Here is an 18,813-nt window from a genome sequence, read left to right on the forward strand (position 1 = left end):
TTTATATATATAAAAGATGCATGAAATAATAATAGACTATAAATAAAAGAATAATAAATTAAATTAATTAAATATAGATACACTCCTTGATTCCGCCTTACATTTGATTTAGTTAATTTAAATTATCAGAAGTAATTGTTTATATACTTTGAAAATCCTCAATTACTCTTCTAATTTAGAAAATCAGTTACAACCAATTAATTTAAATAAATAAAATATGTATCTCATTTTAAAATTTTGACAGATACATGTATTTCACAGATTCTGAATCATGTGTCCTAAGTATGAAATATGGTAAAGAAAATAATATTTGAAAGTATTGAGAATCTTAATAATTAGGACCTAACCTAATGAAATTTATGTAGTTTGCCCTTTTCTTATTTCTCGGAGAATTTCAAATTTCAAATCATCATTTGAAATTATAATTCTATTCATATTTCATAAATAAATATTATTAATTTTAAATCCATGTCACAATACCTATGATCAAATGTCTGCTCAAGTTTGTCACTTGCCAATTAGTCACCGTCCCTGGTCATGTAAAATAAGTGCCTTATGTATTAAGTTTTAAGTCATCACACTATAAACATGCTAAATTACTTAGAGCACGCCCATTAAATATGAATTTTTCCAAATCTTGAGAGAAAAATATAAGTATAAATTATTGGCAAAGTAGGTGAAGATTATACGATCAAAATATGTTAAATTAATTATTGGATCAAGATCAAATTTGTTCAAAATTTATTTGGATAAAAATTTGTTGAGTCAAGATGGGTCAATAACAAATAATAATTCAATCCGATTAACAAAACCTAGCTTCTCTACTCATTTTATAGTGTATGAATTGAAATCATTAATACATCATTTTTTAAAATTATCATCACACCTGTGATTGAATGTAAGAAAATATTGTTGCGTGCATAGGCGGAGTTAGGTGGGGTTCAATTCGTTGAGGCAACTAAATTTTTTGATAAATTATTTGGGTTCAATTGAGGCAACTCAACAAATGAGAGTCATGAAAAATACTGAACGAATTGCCATAAATTATATTATTGGGATTGATTTTATCACCTCTACTAGCGTCTAGCATATTACTATCATCGATAAAAAGTTTTTTTTGCGGACTGTGGAAATAGTAATAGCATGTTTTAAGGAATCTAGAATTTTGGAAACAACTTTAGAAAGCTAGAATTTTTAGCCACGTTTTTAAGAAGTTAGAATATTATTTATTTTTTAAATAAAAAGAAAGAGTTAAAAGTACTTAATGTAAAGATTTGAGATATTTGGTCAAGTTTTTTTTTTTTTAAATAAATATTTTCAAATAGTACTAATAAAAATTGACCGTCAAAAATAGCTTTTTCCCCAAAAATATCTTTAGAACTTTGAGTAAAATACAAACTACTGCTCTAATATTAATAAAGATAATTTTTTAATTAATTAATTAACTATAACTACTCTTTAAATAACTTCTAATATAAAATTACTGAGAAAATATGAAAAATTTAACTAAACAAGCTATATAAATAAAGAGGGAATAAATGGGAAAGTTTTGTAGGAGAAGTAGGGGTAAATAAATACCTCAAGTGGACAAGTGGGAAATTAAATTTTGGACTCAAGAGGTACCATGTTTGACGAAAGCCGTGGACTCAGAAGCAATATATATTTTGTATATTTCAACGGTTAAAAAATATTTATTTTAATTTTTTTTATCAAATAACATTTTTTTAAAAAGTATATTGAAGAATTATAATTTATTTTTGACTAATTATTTTTGTTAATATTAATAAGTAGATTATATATGTAATCAATCTTTTAAAAGTGTCTTTAGTGTCAAATTATATAAAAAGAAAAAAAATAGATAAGTATTATGTAGGATATTTATCGGTGATTCGATTCAATCAGATCTTCGATTTTTTGGTTATGATTTTTATATGTGCTAAACGCTACTAAAATAATAAAATATTGATTAATTCGATTCGATTTATTATCTGTTGATTATTAATCAGATATGTTCAATGTTTCCGATCTCAAACATGACATTACACATTACAATCTTGAGGCATAAATTCCTTTCATCCATGGCCCATGAAAGGTCCAAATTCATCGAAGAAGAAACATTATAAATTCCTACGAATTGATAGGTTAACATATTATCACTTTTTATTAAGAAATTTACTTGCAATTAACTTAAAAATCGACCGCGTTTAGCCATAAATTGGTCAATAAAAATTTGAAATAGGTTTAGGAAACAATTCAATTTTCACTCAAAGAATTTGAAACTTTATTTTATGTCCAAAGCCAACTTCATTTTCAAATATATATATATTTAAAATCTTTACCAAATAATGTATTCCTAGCAATACTCTGTTATTCCAAAGAGACAAAGAGAAATAGAGAAGGAATACTAATACAATAAAAGAGAGAGAAAAAAAAGTGATTCATATTTACAGTCGACAGACTACTTCAAAAAGAAAAAGAAAATAAAAATAGAAACCAAAACAAATAAAAGGAAAAAAGATAGTGAAAATAATGATAGGATCATGAATTTCAAACTTAAACAAATTTAAAATTCAAAATACGATCGTGATTTTTGAAATTCATAACACTATCATGATAACGATGCAATCCATAAATGAGAAGGAGAAAAAACAAATTCTAAAAAAAACTCCTCACGCTCTCAAAATTCGTGAAGCACACATACTATATTAAATTAAAGAGAAGTGTCAAAAATGACCTAGAGAAGACCTCCTACAAGCGTTTAAAACGTATCAAATTTATTTGAGATGTCTAAGTGAAAAATCATGACAATAATAGAAATATTGGACAGTGAATTTCACCAATTTTACTAAATTATTATTTTTATTACAAATTTACTTACAATTAACTTTAAAAAATTGACTACATTTTGTCATATATATTGGTCAATAAAATTTGAAAAATTGAAATACGTGCTAGGATTTTTTAAACCTTTTCAGTTAGAAAATTTGAAACTTCATTTTTTTGTCCAAATCCAATTCAAATATATTCATTCTTTTTTCGACTTCATTTTATTTTTATTTATTTTTTAACCAAATACTTAATTACAAGTTTTATAACTAGGAGTAGCAGCATCCTCTGACTGGCCCGCATTTCGCTGTCTTTGTCTTGGTTGGCTGTATTTTCTTCTTTCCTTCTTCTTTTGTCTTCTCTTTTCACACTGTTTCAAAAAAAATTATATATAAATACATTTCTACGTATTTCAGGTAGCCTTCTCTGCTAAGAACTTAAATCGACATCCATGGAAGAGAGGAATTTCATTCCTGTAAAAACTTAGTACCAAAAGTTGTAAAAAAAGGCAACAACAACAAGTAGAACCTCATAGACTAAAATCCACTTCACATTCTTCTGCTTCTACTTCAACTCAAACTGATCCTTTATCCATGGTTTTATTTCTGTACCTTAATTCCTTTGTTTGTTTTTTTTTTTTTTTTTTTTTTGAGAGTTTTTTTGAAATTTTTTTGTGTTTGTTTTGCTTTCAGATTAAGACGGTGCAGTTGGATAGGAAAAAGATGATTCCTAAAAAGCCTAGAAGTGTTAAATCTAAGGCGAAGCAAGTGAGAACATTCAGTTTTTCATTGATGTTTTTTTGTTTTGGTCTAGGATCCAATGAACCTGATGCGTTATTCTATTTGCTATATTGATTTTTTTGTGCGTTTTCGATTTGTGCTTGACTTCCGATCTGATTAGGTTTGCTCCTAATTGTTCATGAATGCTTGGCTTGAAATCCATTAATTGGTTATGGATGTGGATGATAGTTGAGGCGGAGTCAGGATTTCAACTTTATGCGTTCTGAATTTTACAACGACGATGACTTCAAGTGATGATAATTGTGTTTACAATTTATTATATATACATGTTTAATGATTTTTTTTAAGCACAAATAAATTGTTTGAGCTAAAGCTAATGGGTTCAGCCGAACTCCTATCTGGGTTCTACCTCTGCCCTTGGATGATATATATAATTTCCTACTTGGAGATGGTGGGATTATCCGCTATGCTTTCGCTGCTATTTTGTTAACGAATGAGATGAATCCCTAGCCACCAACTGTACATGGTGGTTCTCGAAATGGGTCTGGATGGTAAGGAGATAGAGTAGGCGATTGCACGCTCTGTATGTGTACACTGGTGCAGGTTTCCTCCATTTGCAGCTGATTCCATGAGTTGTTCTCCTGCTTAATGCTACTTGTACCAAAGATAGGAAAGAGAAGAATGAAGAGGCTCCTTCGAGGAGTCAGAGTGGGAGCCTGCAACTCTAACCTTAACCCATGCTTTATGAAAGATGACTGGGGTCAAGGAATAAACGAAAGGCAGGGAAGATGTAAATGAAAAGGCTCACGGTGGGTGTGTATCCTTTGTAGAGCGTAGAGTGCTTACGAATCTGTGCAGGGTCACTAACTCATGTCTTCTTTCTTTTGTGTATGTATGTGTGTCTCTGCCCATATCCCTTTTTCTCCTGTTTCTTTTATTTCTCCTTGGTGTACTCCTAGTATTTCCTTGGTAAAGTGTATGTGTGGCCTCTATTTCCCCAAATGTTCCTTGGTGTCTGTGTCCCCTCTTGACAAATAAGTCATAGGTGATATAGTTGCTTATAGTTTGTTGGATAGTTGCTCTAGGTTGGTTGCCTATAGTGGTGCTCAATGGTATTCATTCTTCTTGTCTATGATAGACAACTAATTGAAGTTGACGAGACTTACTATGACTTGTTGATGGTGATTGTTCTGCCGTTTGATAGTATGCAAAGGTTTTTAAAATGGTAGTCTGGAAAGATGTGTTTTACTTGTTCCTCGAGTAAAATTATTGTGGTGATTACTTCATATTGAGCCTTAGATTTCCTCACTGATCATTGCTACTTCCATTTCTTGACTTTCTTTATGATTCACTTTACTAATGTTGATTGGATTATATTCGCTCATATACTGACAAGTTTGATAGTTAGAATAAACGTGAGATTAGGTGAAGATACACACAAGAGTGTAAAAATCTAGCTTCATACGAGAACTTAGAAACTCTGTGGTACTTAGTAGATCAGTTGATGCCATGTCGCCAAATATGCTACAAATACAAAATAGATGAACACTTCCCACAGATTACTGAACTGTTATTTTTATTGTACTAGCACCTTGAGTTATGTTTTCGTTAATTTTTCCTTAAAGTAGTTTTCTGCATGTTACGTGCACTTGGTCTACCTCTTAAAGCAGTAAATTCCTACATGCCTGGTCAAATGTCATTATTTATCTTATGATTTGGACATCTGTTAGGATGCAAGGTTTGAGGCTATTGGCTTAAAAATAGAGTGTCACATATAGTTTTTGATGAAATGGTGTGATTCCCTTTTCTTATTGATTGACTATGAATTGTAACAGAAATTTTTGCATTGTCTTACAGGTGAAATCTAATCATCCGAGGAAGGCTGAGAGGTTGGCACTTTATTTGACTTGCTTTTTCTCTTTCCTACCCCCAAATCTCCACTTTTCTCTCTTTCTTGATGGTTACTCATAAGCAAATTTCTGAATCTGTTGAATTCATAGCATTAAACGTAAGGGGTCAAAGAGGACAAGGATTAATGACCTTTATGATGATGTTGAAGCTAAATATTCTGTTATGGAGCGAGCAGAAAAGGTTTTATCAAGCCTACCAGATGAATTTCCCAGCTTTGCAAAGTGTATGCTCCCTTCGAATGTTGCTCATGGATTTTGGCTGGTAAGTCTGAAATCATATAACCTCTTTGCAGTAAAAACTTAGTAGAGATAGAATTTAAACAATTTTTCTTCTTCTTCTAACTTCATTCCTTTTTGTAACGGTAGCATCTTCCAAAGTCATTCTGCAACATGCATTTACCTAGTTCTGATACCACAGTCATTTTGGTTGATGAATGGGGCAATGAGTACAAGACAAGTTATCTTCTAGAAAGGAATGGTTTAAGTGCTGGTTGGAGAGGATTTTCCATCTCTCACAGACTACTTAAAGGAGATCTTTTGATTTTTCGCTTGATTGAACCTTGCAAAATGAAGGTAACCTTTCAAATTCTTGATACCTACATAGGTTTAAGCCTAAACTTTTCTTTGTTATTGGAGGAATGGAGATATTTTGTTTCATCTAATAAAGATGACCTCTTAGACTTGCTTGTAATTTTACTTTTAATGTTTGTATATAATATTTATATTGAGTTTGGTAAAGAGGCATCTATAATAATTGTTCAAAAATTGAAAAAAGTAGAATAGTTAATTATCGATTTCATGTTGAGTTTAAATAACATTAACTTACTAAGTACTTTATATTGGTTATAAAAGATAATACTTACTCTGACTCAATCTATATGACACTTTTCTTTTTAGTCGGTCCCAAAAAGAATAAAACATTTCTGGCAAATATTTATAATGAAATTATCAACATTTTACCCATATTGGGTCCTACTTGTTTGGCAAAAAGCCCACAAAGGTGTACTATTCAAGGGTAGTATTGGAACATTGCAAAATCTTTCCATTTTCTTCAACTCCATGCCCAGTCAAACTACATCACATAAATTAGTACAGAGGGAGTACTAACTTTATATAAGTTTGCCTTCTTGGTTGGGGTGAGGGGGATTTTCAACTCAAGGAATTGGCGGAGAACAACAACAACATACCTAGTGTAATCCCACTTGGGTCTGAGGAGAGTGGTTTGTACACAGACCTTATCCCTACCTTGTGAAGGTAGAGAGCTTGTTTCCGATAGACTCTCATCTCAAGTAAAACATCTTAAAGTATATATGAAAAGGGAATATAGTAGTGAAGAAGCCATAATGAAAATAATGGAGAAAAAAAACAGTAGCAACAAAAAATAATACGATATCGAAGCAAAGGAAACAACATGTAATAAAGAAAAATCGAAGAAAAGATAACAGAGGGTAGTAGTAATAATATTGATAAAGAAAACTAGACAATGCTCAACTACCTACTAGCCTTTGACTAATCATTTTCCATATCCTTCTATCTAGATGCATGTCCTCGTTAAGCTGCAAGTATATCATGTTTTGTCTAATCTCCTTTCTCACATATTTCTTCTGCCTGTCTAACTTCTCCTCAGACCCACCATGGCCAACCTTCCACAACTTCTTACTAGGGCATTTATACATTTGCTCTTCACATGCCCGAAGCATCTTAGTCTCACTCTCTGATCTTGTTCACCATAGACGTCACTCTCACCTTGTCTCGAATTTCATCGTTCCTAATCATATCTCTCCTTGTATATGCCCACACATCAATATCAACATCCTCATTTCTGTTATTTTCATCTTCTAGACGTGCGAGTTCTTAATTGGTCAACCGCCTCATACAATATAATTGATCTAACAACCTCTTTATAAAACTGATCTTTATATCTTAGTGACACATTCTTATCACACAAGACACCATATGTGAAACTTCATTTCATCCACCCCGCTTCAATACGATGTGTACCACCAAATCCGATGTCCCAATACTAGATCTTCCAAAATCTAGCTAGATTTAACATAAGGGTCTAATTTGCCGATGGGCCCTACTTGTTATTGGCTATTGGCAAAATAAATATTGAAATCCATTTTTGACTATGGGTTAATTTTGGCCAAAAAAAGTCAAAATTGCAGCCAAGGCTGACAGGTTAGGGGGTAAAACTCAGCATAAGTTCTGCTTGCAAAATTAAGGTTGTAGAATATGATAATTTTACTGGCTACTGATTGATTATCTTGCGAGTTAAACTTGACTTGATTGCTTCGACAGTTTTTGAAAGAACTCGTGGATTTTTGGCAATGAAAATGATAGAAGGTAAATTGAGGCGGGAAAGCAATAGGAAGTCTAATTTTTTTAGAATCTGTGATAGTGTGATTAAGTGGGGCTCTTTTAAACTCTTACGATCCTTCCGCATGTATGCTCAACCACAATAACCTTAAGAAATAGGTTTCATTTATGCATTTTCTGATTATTAAGAATGATGTTTCTAGGTCTATATAGTCAGAGTAAATGGTCAAGAAGTGGTAGATGCAGCTCTTTGCCTCATGAATTGGGAAACTCTGAACACATCACTTGGTAATTTTGTCCTTTCTGCTTGTCCACCTTTATTGCTTTAAAGGTAGAGGATATCCAGATTTGGTTGTTGATCTCCCTTCTTCTTTCTTTGCTTCTTGTTTTGAATGAGAAGATCTTGTACGGAAAGATAATAGGAAGCGAAAGAAAGCAAAGCATTTGGCAGAGCCTTTTTTCGTTGATTTATCTAAACCAAAAGAGCATGTTCAGAATGACAGCCATTGTGCTGTTGATTTAAATGTTTCACCTTCAGAGCATCAATCTGAAAATAACAGTGAAGATTTGGATTCCGAGGTTCTTGAAGGTATGAAACACTCTTAACTCCATTGCATTATAAATGTATTTGGAGACCACTATGATGTGCAAGGGTCCATTGCAGGTTCGGATGTGACCAACCGCTTGCAATCTAATGAAATATGCTGCTCCGAAACATCATTTTTACATGATAACCCTCACAAGAGCATAGCTTGTAGGTAGAGATGGCGGAGGACTCTGACCATTCGTTTGTACTAACAAGTTCTATCATGAGAAGCTGTGAAGAATTACAACAAAGAACAACTTATAGTTACCTCAGAAGTAAAGAGAACAAAAGTTTTTGATGAATATATATATGACAAAGGGCTGGAATGAAGCAGAAGTGAAGATCTTTTTTGGATGTATAATGCTTTTGTGCTTCTAAAAACTATACTACTTAATACCTTGCCCTATAGGTTTGAAAGATGTAATTTTGAGATGATAGCGTATGATATGTACACTTTTCATATTTGTACATAGACGCACACAGGAAATGTAGTTTGCATATCTGCACAACTGTACTAATCAATGAATTTCTTTTATTCATTTGAAATTTACAAATTCAAATTTGTTCGAAAATCATGTTTTACTTTGTATTTCTCGTTAGGTGATATGCAGTTGAGTTGAGGATTTTTCGAAAACTCTCTCTATCTACATGAGATAGTTACAGTATGCACACACTCTGCACTCCTCAAACTCCACTAGTAAGAATATATTGGATATGTTGATGTAGTTAGGATAATAAAATCCTTATTACGTGTCTCACACCACTGATACTAATTTTATGGCATCTCTTTTTGGTCTCAGGAAAAAGTGAACTCAAATCTTATACTTTTGAGTCCACTTTATTTGTGAAAGAAAAGTTTTTTTTTTCTTTTTAATCTTTGTCTTGCATTACTTGTTTGAGAAAAAAAAGGATTAATACTAATATTGTCCAATGAGACATATCACCAATTCACCCTACTTTTTTATTATTCAATTTGATATTATATATTGATGATTTATTATTTAATCCTTTAATTAGAAAAAAAGATCAAAATATAGAAAAGATTTTAAAATAAGTGTAATTAATAGATTAAAGAGAGGAATTTAAGAAAATAAAATAAATATCAATAATTGATAATAAAAGTTATACTATATTTTTTACAAATACTTTTGTCAAAAATTAAGGGGGAAGAATCAAAATTTTAGGAAAAAAGATAAATAATGAAGTTGCCCATAGTTTCACCTTACTTTTTTATTATCCAGTTTCAATAATATATATATATATATATAGATGATTAATTCTTTAATGTTTTAATCAGAAAATAAGAAAAAATATACATGGAATTTTTTTTTTAAAAAAGGAAAAAATATAATTAATAAATTGAAGAGAGGCATTTAAGAAAATGAAATTAGGAAAGTTAATACATTTTTTAGAAGTTTTTTTGGTCAAAGCTTAATATTATAAACAGATTATAGTTTGTATGATTAATTATTTTAAATTAGAAATAAGAGAAAAATAGAGAACGATTTTTTAAAAAAGTGGAAAAAGTATAATTAATAGATTGAAGATAGACATATAAGGAAATGAAATGAAAAATGGAAAAAATATAATTAATAGATTGAAGATAGACATATAAGGAAATGAAATGAATATCAATAGTTAATAAGCAAAACTATATATTTTTTACAAGGAAAAAGTTCAAAATTCTAAGAAAATAATAAGTAATAGTGATGTTGTCATCAAATATGTCACCTCGCTCTTTTATTGCTTAGCTTTAATTATTATATGTAACAAAACTCTTTACATGTCTTACAAAAATTAACTATTCATAACTCACCCCTCTCTAATTACCACTCTTAATTAAAAAATCTTTTTCTTTTGACATTTTTTTAATTATTAAATGACAATATATTTTAAGTATTTTTCTTTATTTGGGAATTTAGATTGTTTGCTAAAAATACTAATAAGTAATAAGACAATAAAAAGTTGTATGATCGAACAATTATTGTCACGTTTTTTCCTAAATATTTTTTTGACAATATCTATGATCAAACATGTCCATAATTTCATGTCCAAATAAATTATTATATTCAATTTGGTAAAAAAGAAAATATTATTAAAACTTATTATCTAATCCAAACAACAAAATTTAATAAAAAAAGAAATTTTATCAAAACTTATGGTCTAATCCAAAATTTTAGATATTAGTGCAAGTATTATATGAGAGTCTAGAGAGCTAGTGGCATTTGAAATTCAAAATATATAAATTGGAGCCAAACGAGGCATTGTTATATTATATTCTCCATAAATCGAGGGTTTTAAATTATCCTTTGCAGCATCTTTGTCCGATCATCTTCTTCTTTTCCCCCCTCTCTCCCCTTCTACTCCCTAGTTTTGTTGAAACGTTTTCTGCTTTCTCTAACCAGAAAAATGGCGGAATCACAGAAGAAGCTAACTTACGAAGAATGCCGATTGAAGAGAATCGAAGAGAACAAGAAGAGATGGCAAGAGCTGAAGCTAACTATGCTCGCTGAAGATGTTCACAAAGCTACGAGCCCTAAGCCCTCTCCTGTATGCCTCTCTTTCTCTCTGTGTGTCTCTCTCTCGTTTATGCTTGTAGTTTATGTGAATGCACCTCGAATAGAGCGGAATAGATATAGACGATGTTAACTAGTTTGGGAGTGCGGTGTAATTGATTGATCGATTTATCGTGTACTTATTCGTTTAAATGTGATTTTGGGTATTTTAGATGAAGAAGGTGAAGCCGACGGTTAGGCAGGAGGTGGATCGCTCTGCTGTGAGAAGGTCCAATCGTGTTGCGGATAAACCTCCTCCCAACTATAAAGAAGTAAGCTATTTCCTTTCTCTGTATCTTACTACTGTTTCCTTTGGACTTCGTTTATTCGATTTTTTTCCCCGGACCTAGTATATCAGAAGTGTTTTCCACTTATTCCGGTGTAACTTGACCCATAAATAGGAGATAGATGTGGGTTTCCACTTAGTATCTTTCATGTATACTTTAAATGAACATTTATTATATAGCTATGTGTCTAAAGAACCATATGCAGCTCACATGCCATAAACCTAATTGTCACATCAGCCATAAGTCCCATAACATTCCAGTCCAGAAACTCTACCTGGCTTAGTGGTAAACCACATCTATCTCCTATTTACGTTACCAGTTCCAAAAAAAGAATATAGTAGATAATATTTTGAATCATCCATGTTGATCATTGTGTCTGGACATGTTTGCCATCGTCATGGTAATTTTGTATCATCTATACCTCTACAGATGAACATTCTTAGTGGGTGTTTGGATTGAATTATTTTAAGTAGCTTTTGGCTTTTTAAGTTCTTTTTTATTTTAGTTTAGTTAGTGTCGGAGATTGTGTATACCTTTTTGTTGTATAAGCATGTAATGGAACATTGCTCACCTGATACTTCTTTATAGTCTATGAGTGCGTTGGGTATGAACTATGATGGAAAATGTTTTCCCCTGAATTTGATTTCTTGGAAAACAAGTGGGTTTCTTACTTATTTTCTATTATCTGGTAAGTAAGCAAGAAAAAATATTATCCCAAGGACAATTATATGTTATCTAGCAAAACACTATGGAGGTGGAATGAGATGGGGAATGGGCGGTGGGATGGTCAAGGGGTGGGGGTTGGGTGGATTAGGTGGGTGGGAGGAGATAATAAATTTGGAATATCACTTGTACAACTTGTTATCCCTACTTTCATTTGGGAAGACATCTTCCTCATTTTTAAGGAACTTGTTTTCCTAAAGAAAATATTTTCCATTCATTTTGATCAACCAAACATAGGGAAAATGATGTTTTCCTCCATACCACACACACCCTATATTGTGGGTGTATATTCCTTTAATTCATTTGGGTTGCTTTGTCATAATCAACACTATAGTTGTTGACATGGAAATCTCTCTTGAAAGGGCAATGCATAGTTGGCCATGTGAGAATACATGTTGCAGTAGATACAGTCCAACATTCAGGATTGTTTGTCCTAGTGTTTTATTTATCGTCATATCAAAGAATAGTCGAATTGGAAATTGTTTGCGAACAAATTTGAAAGGATATCTTTCATTTTCAGGTGGTGGAAGATAATTTCTCGAAATGCACATCTGCTTGTCATTGGATTGTTAGATTGTAATTTTTGCATGTATGATGTTGTTGAACCCGTGGCGATCCATTCGTGAGTCATTGCATGATTCATCTGAAGGATCCAAATTCCTAAGTAGGATGATTGGCACATTTTCTTTTAGAATTAACTTGTTTAAGGGAAGACAAATATGGTTAACTTCCCAGTCATGTTTTCTACACATTACCTGTGTGGTGGATGACCATTTGGTGTTAAAGTATTCATGTATTTTTCTTGATAGTGTCAAAACATATACATACTTTGCTATCTCTGGGAAATTTCTATACCAACATCTCGTTTAGTTGATCCACATATTCCTTTCGACTTGCTAAGTTTGCCCCATTTGTTATAAACTTTGCCAAATTGACATTTTGGTGTAGTGATGAGAATATTTCTGATATTTAGCTTTCCTATGTAATAGTATCACCTTTGTGTTTGACAACCATTTCTTCTGGTATTAGTATCAAGCCATTCTTTAATGTTTGCTCTTCCTCGTTTCTGACATGGAGTAAGAAGTCACTGGATTTGGAATCTACCAGTGTTATTAAATGCAAAAATGCTCTAAGGTCCATGGGGCTTTAAGCGCAAAATGCAAATAAAGCCTGGACTTTAATGTAAAAAGGCGCAAAGGAAGAAAAGAATACAAATATATATGTTTTGTCCAAAACTAATAATTATAAACATGAATGACAAATATATGACCAAAGAAATTGAAAAAAATTATGATAAAGTGAAATATCAATTATTTAGTGTCACTTCTTCATAAGAGGCTCATTGGCAAGGAAACGTTTTCCTTAGAACGTTGATGACAACACTGAAGCGCACATAAAGCAAGACAAAGCGCTCAAAACGTTTTGAGCCTCGCTTCACTTCATCACGCTTAAGGTGCACCTTTGATAACACTGGGATCCACACTTGCTCGCATATGTCTTGAAGTGGATTTTCTCCATCAAAGGCCACAAATAATATCTCATCTAACTGGCATTAAATGTCTCTGTTCGTGTAGATTTAGGAACAATTGGAAGTACTTGCCGAAAAATCGCTTCCGAAGACCATGGCTTTTCCACCAAACGATTCATTGACATCCATTATATCTCTAAAGCTCCTGTCAATTGTTTTAATTGTGTGACACTTGGCCATGAGTGCTTCGTCCCATATTATTATTTTAGTTGCTCGCTCAACTTAGCATCTCCACTTTGTGTTGACATTTTCGTCATACTTGTATCAGTAAGGTCCATGGGATTTAAGCGCAAATAAACCATGAGCTTTAATGCAAAGGAAGAAAAAATACAAATATATATATATATATATGCTTAGTCCAAGACTAATAATTATAAACATGAATGACAAATATATGACCAAAGAAATTGAAAAGCAATTATGATAAAGTGATATATCAATTGTTTAGTGTTACTTCTTTAGTAGAGGTTCATTGCCAAGAAAACATTTGTCTTAGAACCTTGATGACGATACTGAAGCGCACATAAAGCGAGGCGAAGCGCTCAACACGTTTTGAGCCTCGTTTCAGGGCTTAAGCGCGCCTTTGACTACGCTGACTTGTATCATTTGTTTGTACTGGTGTGTCAAATCTTGAATGAGTGGTACAACCTCTTGGTTATATCGCAGCTAGTACACCACTTGTATAATCACCCGTGCTTCATACCCCTTGACTTGATATTTGCCAGAATGCCCGATATAGATATGTTTTTCTAGTTCCCAAGGTACAATATAGATATATAATAGAGAATTAGTTTATTTTTAAATGTCTTTTATCCATTAAATTTAAACTATAAATAAATTACGAATAGCTATTTGCAATCATTCTGTGTATGATTGAATTAGAACAATTATTTTGGTTCTCAGGTGTGCCTGTGTTTTCTCTAGAAAATGAATCTGCATTTGGGAGATGTTTGTGTGCGTCCAAACTGTGGGAACCTCAGGTAGTTTAGTGGGCGTTTCAAAATTAGGGACTCAAAATTTAAGGTGATAAACCACGAAGTCATTAAATGGTTAAGGTTGTATGAATATGTGCATGCACATTTATACCATGGGTTTAGATGTGTATGGTTTATATTCATTGTATCCATCACAGGAATCAGAGATCATATAGCGAGGGTTATGGAAGTATGATAGTAAAAATGCAGTAAGTAAATGTGACTCATATAGTGTGTCATAAGACAATAAATGTTTACTTCACAAGTGAACATGATTCTGAAATTCGAAGATGGGAGTATCTTGAAGTGTTCTGAAAAATTCAATCTGTAATTAAAGTTTACAATGAAGGTGGATTTTGTTTAAGATTTAGCTACAGCGACAAAGTTGGTAAGCTTAGAGGATGCATGTGTCTTTAACTAAATGTTTAGAAAGTCTAGCAAACTTTTAAATGCCTCACATTAATCCTAAAGTGCGTTGCTTTTTTTCTTTCTGTTTTGTGTGGCAATAAGTGTGCCATGTTTTGCAGTTGAAAATGGTAGACGATTGTCGAACTTCCAAATCGGGGGTTTATGCATAGTAGAAATTAGTCCTCGGTAAGAAAGATTTCCAAAGCACAAAAGTTAGTAAGTCCCAAGGATGCGGGTATCCTTAACAAAATGGATTAAAATTCTGTCTAACATTTAAAAGGTTGCATCAATCTAGAACTTGTAATAAAATTCAGAGTTGGTAATATGAAGGATATGCAATAGTTATAGTTCAAATGTACCACTCTGAAAGTCAAAGATCATAAGACTTCAAAAGTGGTCGATAGAAAGTCTATCTAGCATTTAAAAGCTACCATCAATCTAGGACATGTGTTAAAATTTAGAGTTGGTAATTTAAAAGCGCCAAGTGTGGCAGTAAGTATGCGTGCTAGGTTTTGCGGTTGAAAATGGTTGATTATTGTGGAAGCTCTAAATTGGTGGTTTATGCATAGTAGTAATTAGTCTTCGTGAAGGAGGACTTTAAAAGTGATAACGTTGGTAAGCCATTGAGGATGCGGGTATCCTTAGCTAATAGGATCGAAAAGCTATCAAGCCTTTTTTAGGCTGGATCTATCTAGAATCTGGAATAAAATTCAGATTTGGTAATTAGAAGGAAATTTAGTTGTTATCTACAAGTGTAGGACTGGTCGAAGATGGTAGTATGGCTAAGCAGGAAAATGAGTAGTTACTTATCAGGTGAGGTAGACTTGAAAAGTGATAAAGTTGGTAATTCATGAGGATGTGGGTATCCATTATAAAAAGGAAAGGTTCCAGAATCTAGATAGCATTTTAAAGTATCATAATAATTGAAAAGTGCCTTGGGATGGAATGTTATTCAAGATTATGGGTGGGGGAAGGGTATTGATGTTTAGACATAAGAGGTTAGTCTATCTGAGTTCATGGGGGAAATTAAAAGCATTCAAGCGCGGTATTCACTATCTAGCTTTATGTAGCAATTTTGACTTACACTTTGCGTTTGACGGAGACAGTTGTCGCTAGCTGCATCCGCAGTAAAGCAGATGGTAGATGCCTTCAAATCGGAACAGATGAATGGGAATTAAATTAAGCAGAAAGTTTGATTCTCCTGTTTGTAGTTGGCATTTGAAGAACTGACACAAAAGGAATTGTGTAGCGTATCGGAGGAGTTGCCACTAAACAGGGGAGCAGAGCTGAGGGGGTATTGCAGCTCTTCAGGCTGATACGAACAGGTAGCAAGTTTATTTTAGTTATTAGAGCTTTTAAGCGTAATGGGGAGAGTAGATTAGTAATTTGACTTTAAGTTAGAGGGCTTTCCACTTTTAATGTAGTATAGATAGATAGATTTCTCCAAGTTGTAAGACATTCTATATGTTCTCAACATATAGAGTGTGTTTGGTATGCACGAAACTTCCAATTTTTTCATGTTCAGTTAGTCAAAACTCCTGAAAAACTAGGTCACTACAAATGAGGAAAATGACCTCCTTAATGGAAGTATGAAAAAAATAAGTTCCGAAGTGACAATTCCATGTTAATTGTGTCCTCCTTCCTCCAACACATCTCATCTTCACTGAGACTCCCTATCCCCTATCCCCAATATCACACCCCTACTTCCCCACCCCCACCTCCCGTAGTGTTTGTCTAGATTATATACAAATGCTTTTAGGACAGAAATTTTTACTTACGTACTAAGCACAAGAAATAAATAGGAGACCCACTTATTTTACTAGAAAGCATTTTCCTTCTTACCGAACACACATGGTATGAATTTTTGATTGATTCGTGTTCCTTCTCGAATAAATATCTAGCTATATAGTATTCAATAATACTGTGCCACTTTCTATATAGTTCTACTATGTTTAATTATTGCTTTCCCTCTAATTGATATATCAATCATAGTAATGTATGTATATCTTGATTCTGGCAGGTTCTTATTGAACCTTTGGGACGACCAAGGAGGTTTGACTCCTGAAGAAAAAAATTATTTTTTGCTTGAGTATTCAGTGATGCATTTTCAATGTGGGCCTAAAATGTGACTTTCTGGTTTACAGCTACAAGCGAAAAGATTTGTTAAATCGCATCTATGCTGCAGACGAAGATAGGCAGTATGCTATAGGAAGAGCAGAGCAGTTGCAATCAGAGTTTGATGCTGATTTCCCAAGTTTTGTGAAACCTATGCTGCAATCACATGTAACTGGTGGGTTTTGGCTGGTAAGTGAAAGAAAATGATAAACTTGCTGAATCTTCATCAAAAAATGATAAACTTGCTGAATGGTATTCTTTGAAAAGTTATTAAGTTTGTTCTCTCTGAAAGCTTTTAGCTCTGTAAGAATTTACCACTTCTTTAAGTTACAGTTTTTGTCTATCCAAACTAGTTTGGGGTTAGGTATAGCTTATTAATTTCAAGTATGGTTGTTCTTTCTAGGGTCTTCCTGTTCATTTTTGCAAGACACATCTCCCTAAACACGACGAATATGTCACCTTGGTTGATGAGAATGGAGATGAATTTCAAACAAAATACCTTGTGTTGAAGACAGGTCTGAGTGGTGGATGGAGGGGGTTTGCCCTTGATCATGAATTAGTTGATGGTGATGCACTAGTTTTTCAGTTGGTTGCGCCAACAAGATTTAAGGTAAACTGAGAATCTTATGTACCGTCATTGCATATTTTTTCAACTAACAAATCTATTTCTAAATACATCTGAAATATACAACTGTACTCTCTAGATTAGGGCACTGCCTCAGGCTTTGAATCCTACATGGTTTCTCTACTTGGAATTTCAGGTTTACATCATAAGGGTTAATCAAGCGGAAGATTAGGAGACAAAAGATAATGAAATGAATCAAGTAAGCAATTTCATCTCAAGAGATTTTTGCTGTAGAATTTTACGTTTTCCAGTGTAGGGTGACTACACGACTTGCATCGCGAGCAATCCATTAGGAATCCACATTTTAATCCGCTTTGACAAATTCCCTTTGATGATTGACCGGAAACTGTGTGCCAAATCATATAAGAAAAAGAAGTACCATTTCTTATGTCAGGAAGTTAGCTGAGATCTCCATGTCTGGTTCAAAGTAAGGTCAACTGATGATTGATTGGCCATTCCCTCCCTATCTGTGTCTTGTTCCATCATTCGACTAATCTGTTATTACTGACTCATTCGAAGGCATAGATTCTCCATTTCTGTCTTACTAGCACTGGAGCTCTCTGAATCATGCTGGATACTATCTTCATCCTCTTTGATTTTAAGTTGTTCATCTGTCCTCAACATTCACACCTAGAAGAGCTAAAATCTAGTTCATGATGAGGAAGAGAAACTCCTCATTCTAAAATGATATTGGGTACTAATGCTTCTTTTTTTTCCGTGCGATTGGCAGGGAACAAAAATGCCATACACCTGAGTGTAGCTTTTGGGATCACCCTTCTCTCGTTGTAGATATCTAAATTATTTAGGAACCTGGAGCAAGCATCACTGTAATTATTATTGCTGCTTGAGTACTCCTTTGACATTATAACTTAGTACTAATGCCGAAAATCAACCATGCCACTCGTATGGTGCAATAGTTTTTGTTCATCCTGGAGCTTTTCCTTTTAGTTTACAGGCTGTATTTAGTCCTAGTTATTATTTATCTAGGTCATTTATAAATTTATGGGACGTCTCTGATTTTGTCTGATGTTCCCGACGGACAGCAGTATGTTAACTAATGGGTGTTATGGGACATTCAAATTTTACAAAACATTAAAAAGGAGATTGAAATTCAAGCAGGCAAGTCTGTTATATAATTTTGAGTCTTCTACGCAAATAGGTTGAAAATAAATACTTGACACCTTATAACAAGTTTGAGAACTGTTTTACAAAACGAA

General features: G+C 33.1%; 2 protein-coding genes and 1 pseudogene across 3 annotated transcripts in view; all 3 read left to right on the top strand.

The window, feature by feature from the left end:
- LOC125815375 (probable LRR receptor-like serine/threonine-protein kinase At1g67720) overlaps window positions 1-18,813 on the top strand; it is a 191,655-nt gene that overhangs the window by 36,476 nt on the left and 136,366 nt on the right. The window lies entirely within an intron of this gene.
- LOC125815383 (B3 domain-containing protein At5g42700-like) lies at window positions 3,278-8,930 on the top strand (annotated as a pseudogene). The gene is made up of 8 exons (XR_007442169.1): window positions 3,278-3,422; window positions 3,519-3,593; window positions 5,424-5,455; window positions 5,567-5,738; window positions 5,843-6,049; window positions 7,999-8,083; window positions 8,193-8,384; window positions 8,460-8,930. The product of XR_007442169.1 is annotated as a B3 domain-containing protein At5g42700-like (transcript).
- LOC125815390 (B3 domain-containing protein At3g19184-like) lies at window positions 10,691-18,591 on the top strand. Its single transcript, XM_049494853.1, has 7 exons — window positions 10,691-10,931; window positions 11,110-11,208; window positions 16,877-16,908; window positions 17,001-17,160; window positions 17,375-17,581; window positions 17,733-17,795; window positions 18,327-18,591. Exons 1-6 carry the CDS (start codon window positions 10,791-10,793, stop codon window positions 17,766-17,768), a joined length of 675 nt encoding a protein of 224 aa, XP_049350810.1. The 5' UTR covers window positions 10,691-10,790; the 3' UTR covers window positions 17,769-17,795; window positions 18,327-18,591.

The sequence above is a fragment of the Solanum verrucosum genome, unplaced genomic scaffold, assembly GCF_900185275.1.
Source record: "Solanum verrucosum unplaced genomic scaffold, falcon-dt-bn FXZP01000261.1, whole genome shotgun sequence".
In the NCBI taxonomy this organism is placed as follows: Eukaryota; Viridiplantae; Streptophyta; class Magnoliopsida; order Solanales; family Solanaceae; genus Solanum; species Solanum verrucosum.

Excerpts from the sequence above, each read along its gene's own strand:
- LOC125815390 (XM_049494853.1), top strand. The coding sequence starts at position 10,791 with ATGGCGGAATCACAGAAGAAGCTAACTTACGAAGAATGCCGATTGAAG. Across the intron at positions 11,209-16,876 it reads CTCCTCCCAACTATAAAGAA|GTTCTTATTGAACCTTTGGG; the intron begins GTAAGCTATTTC and ends TGATTCTGGCAG. Across the intron at positions 17,582-17,732 it reads TTGCGCCAACAAGATTTAAG|GTTTACATCATAAGGGTTAA; the intron begins GTAAACTGAGAA and ends TTGGAATTTCAG.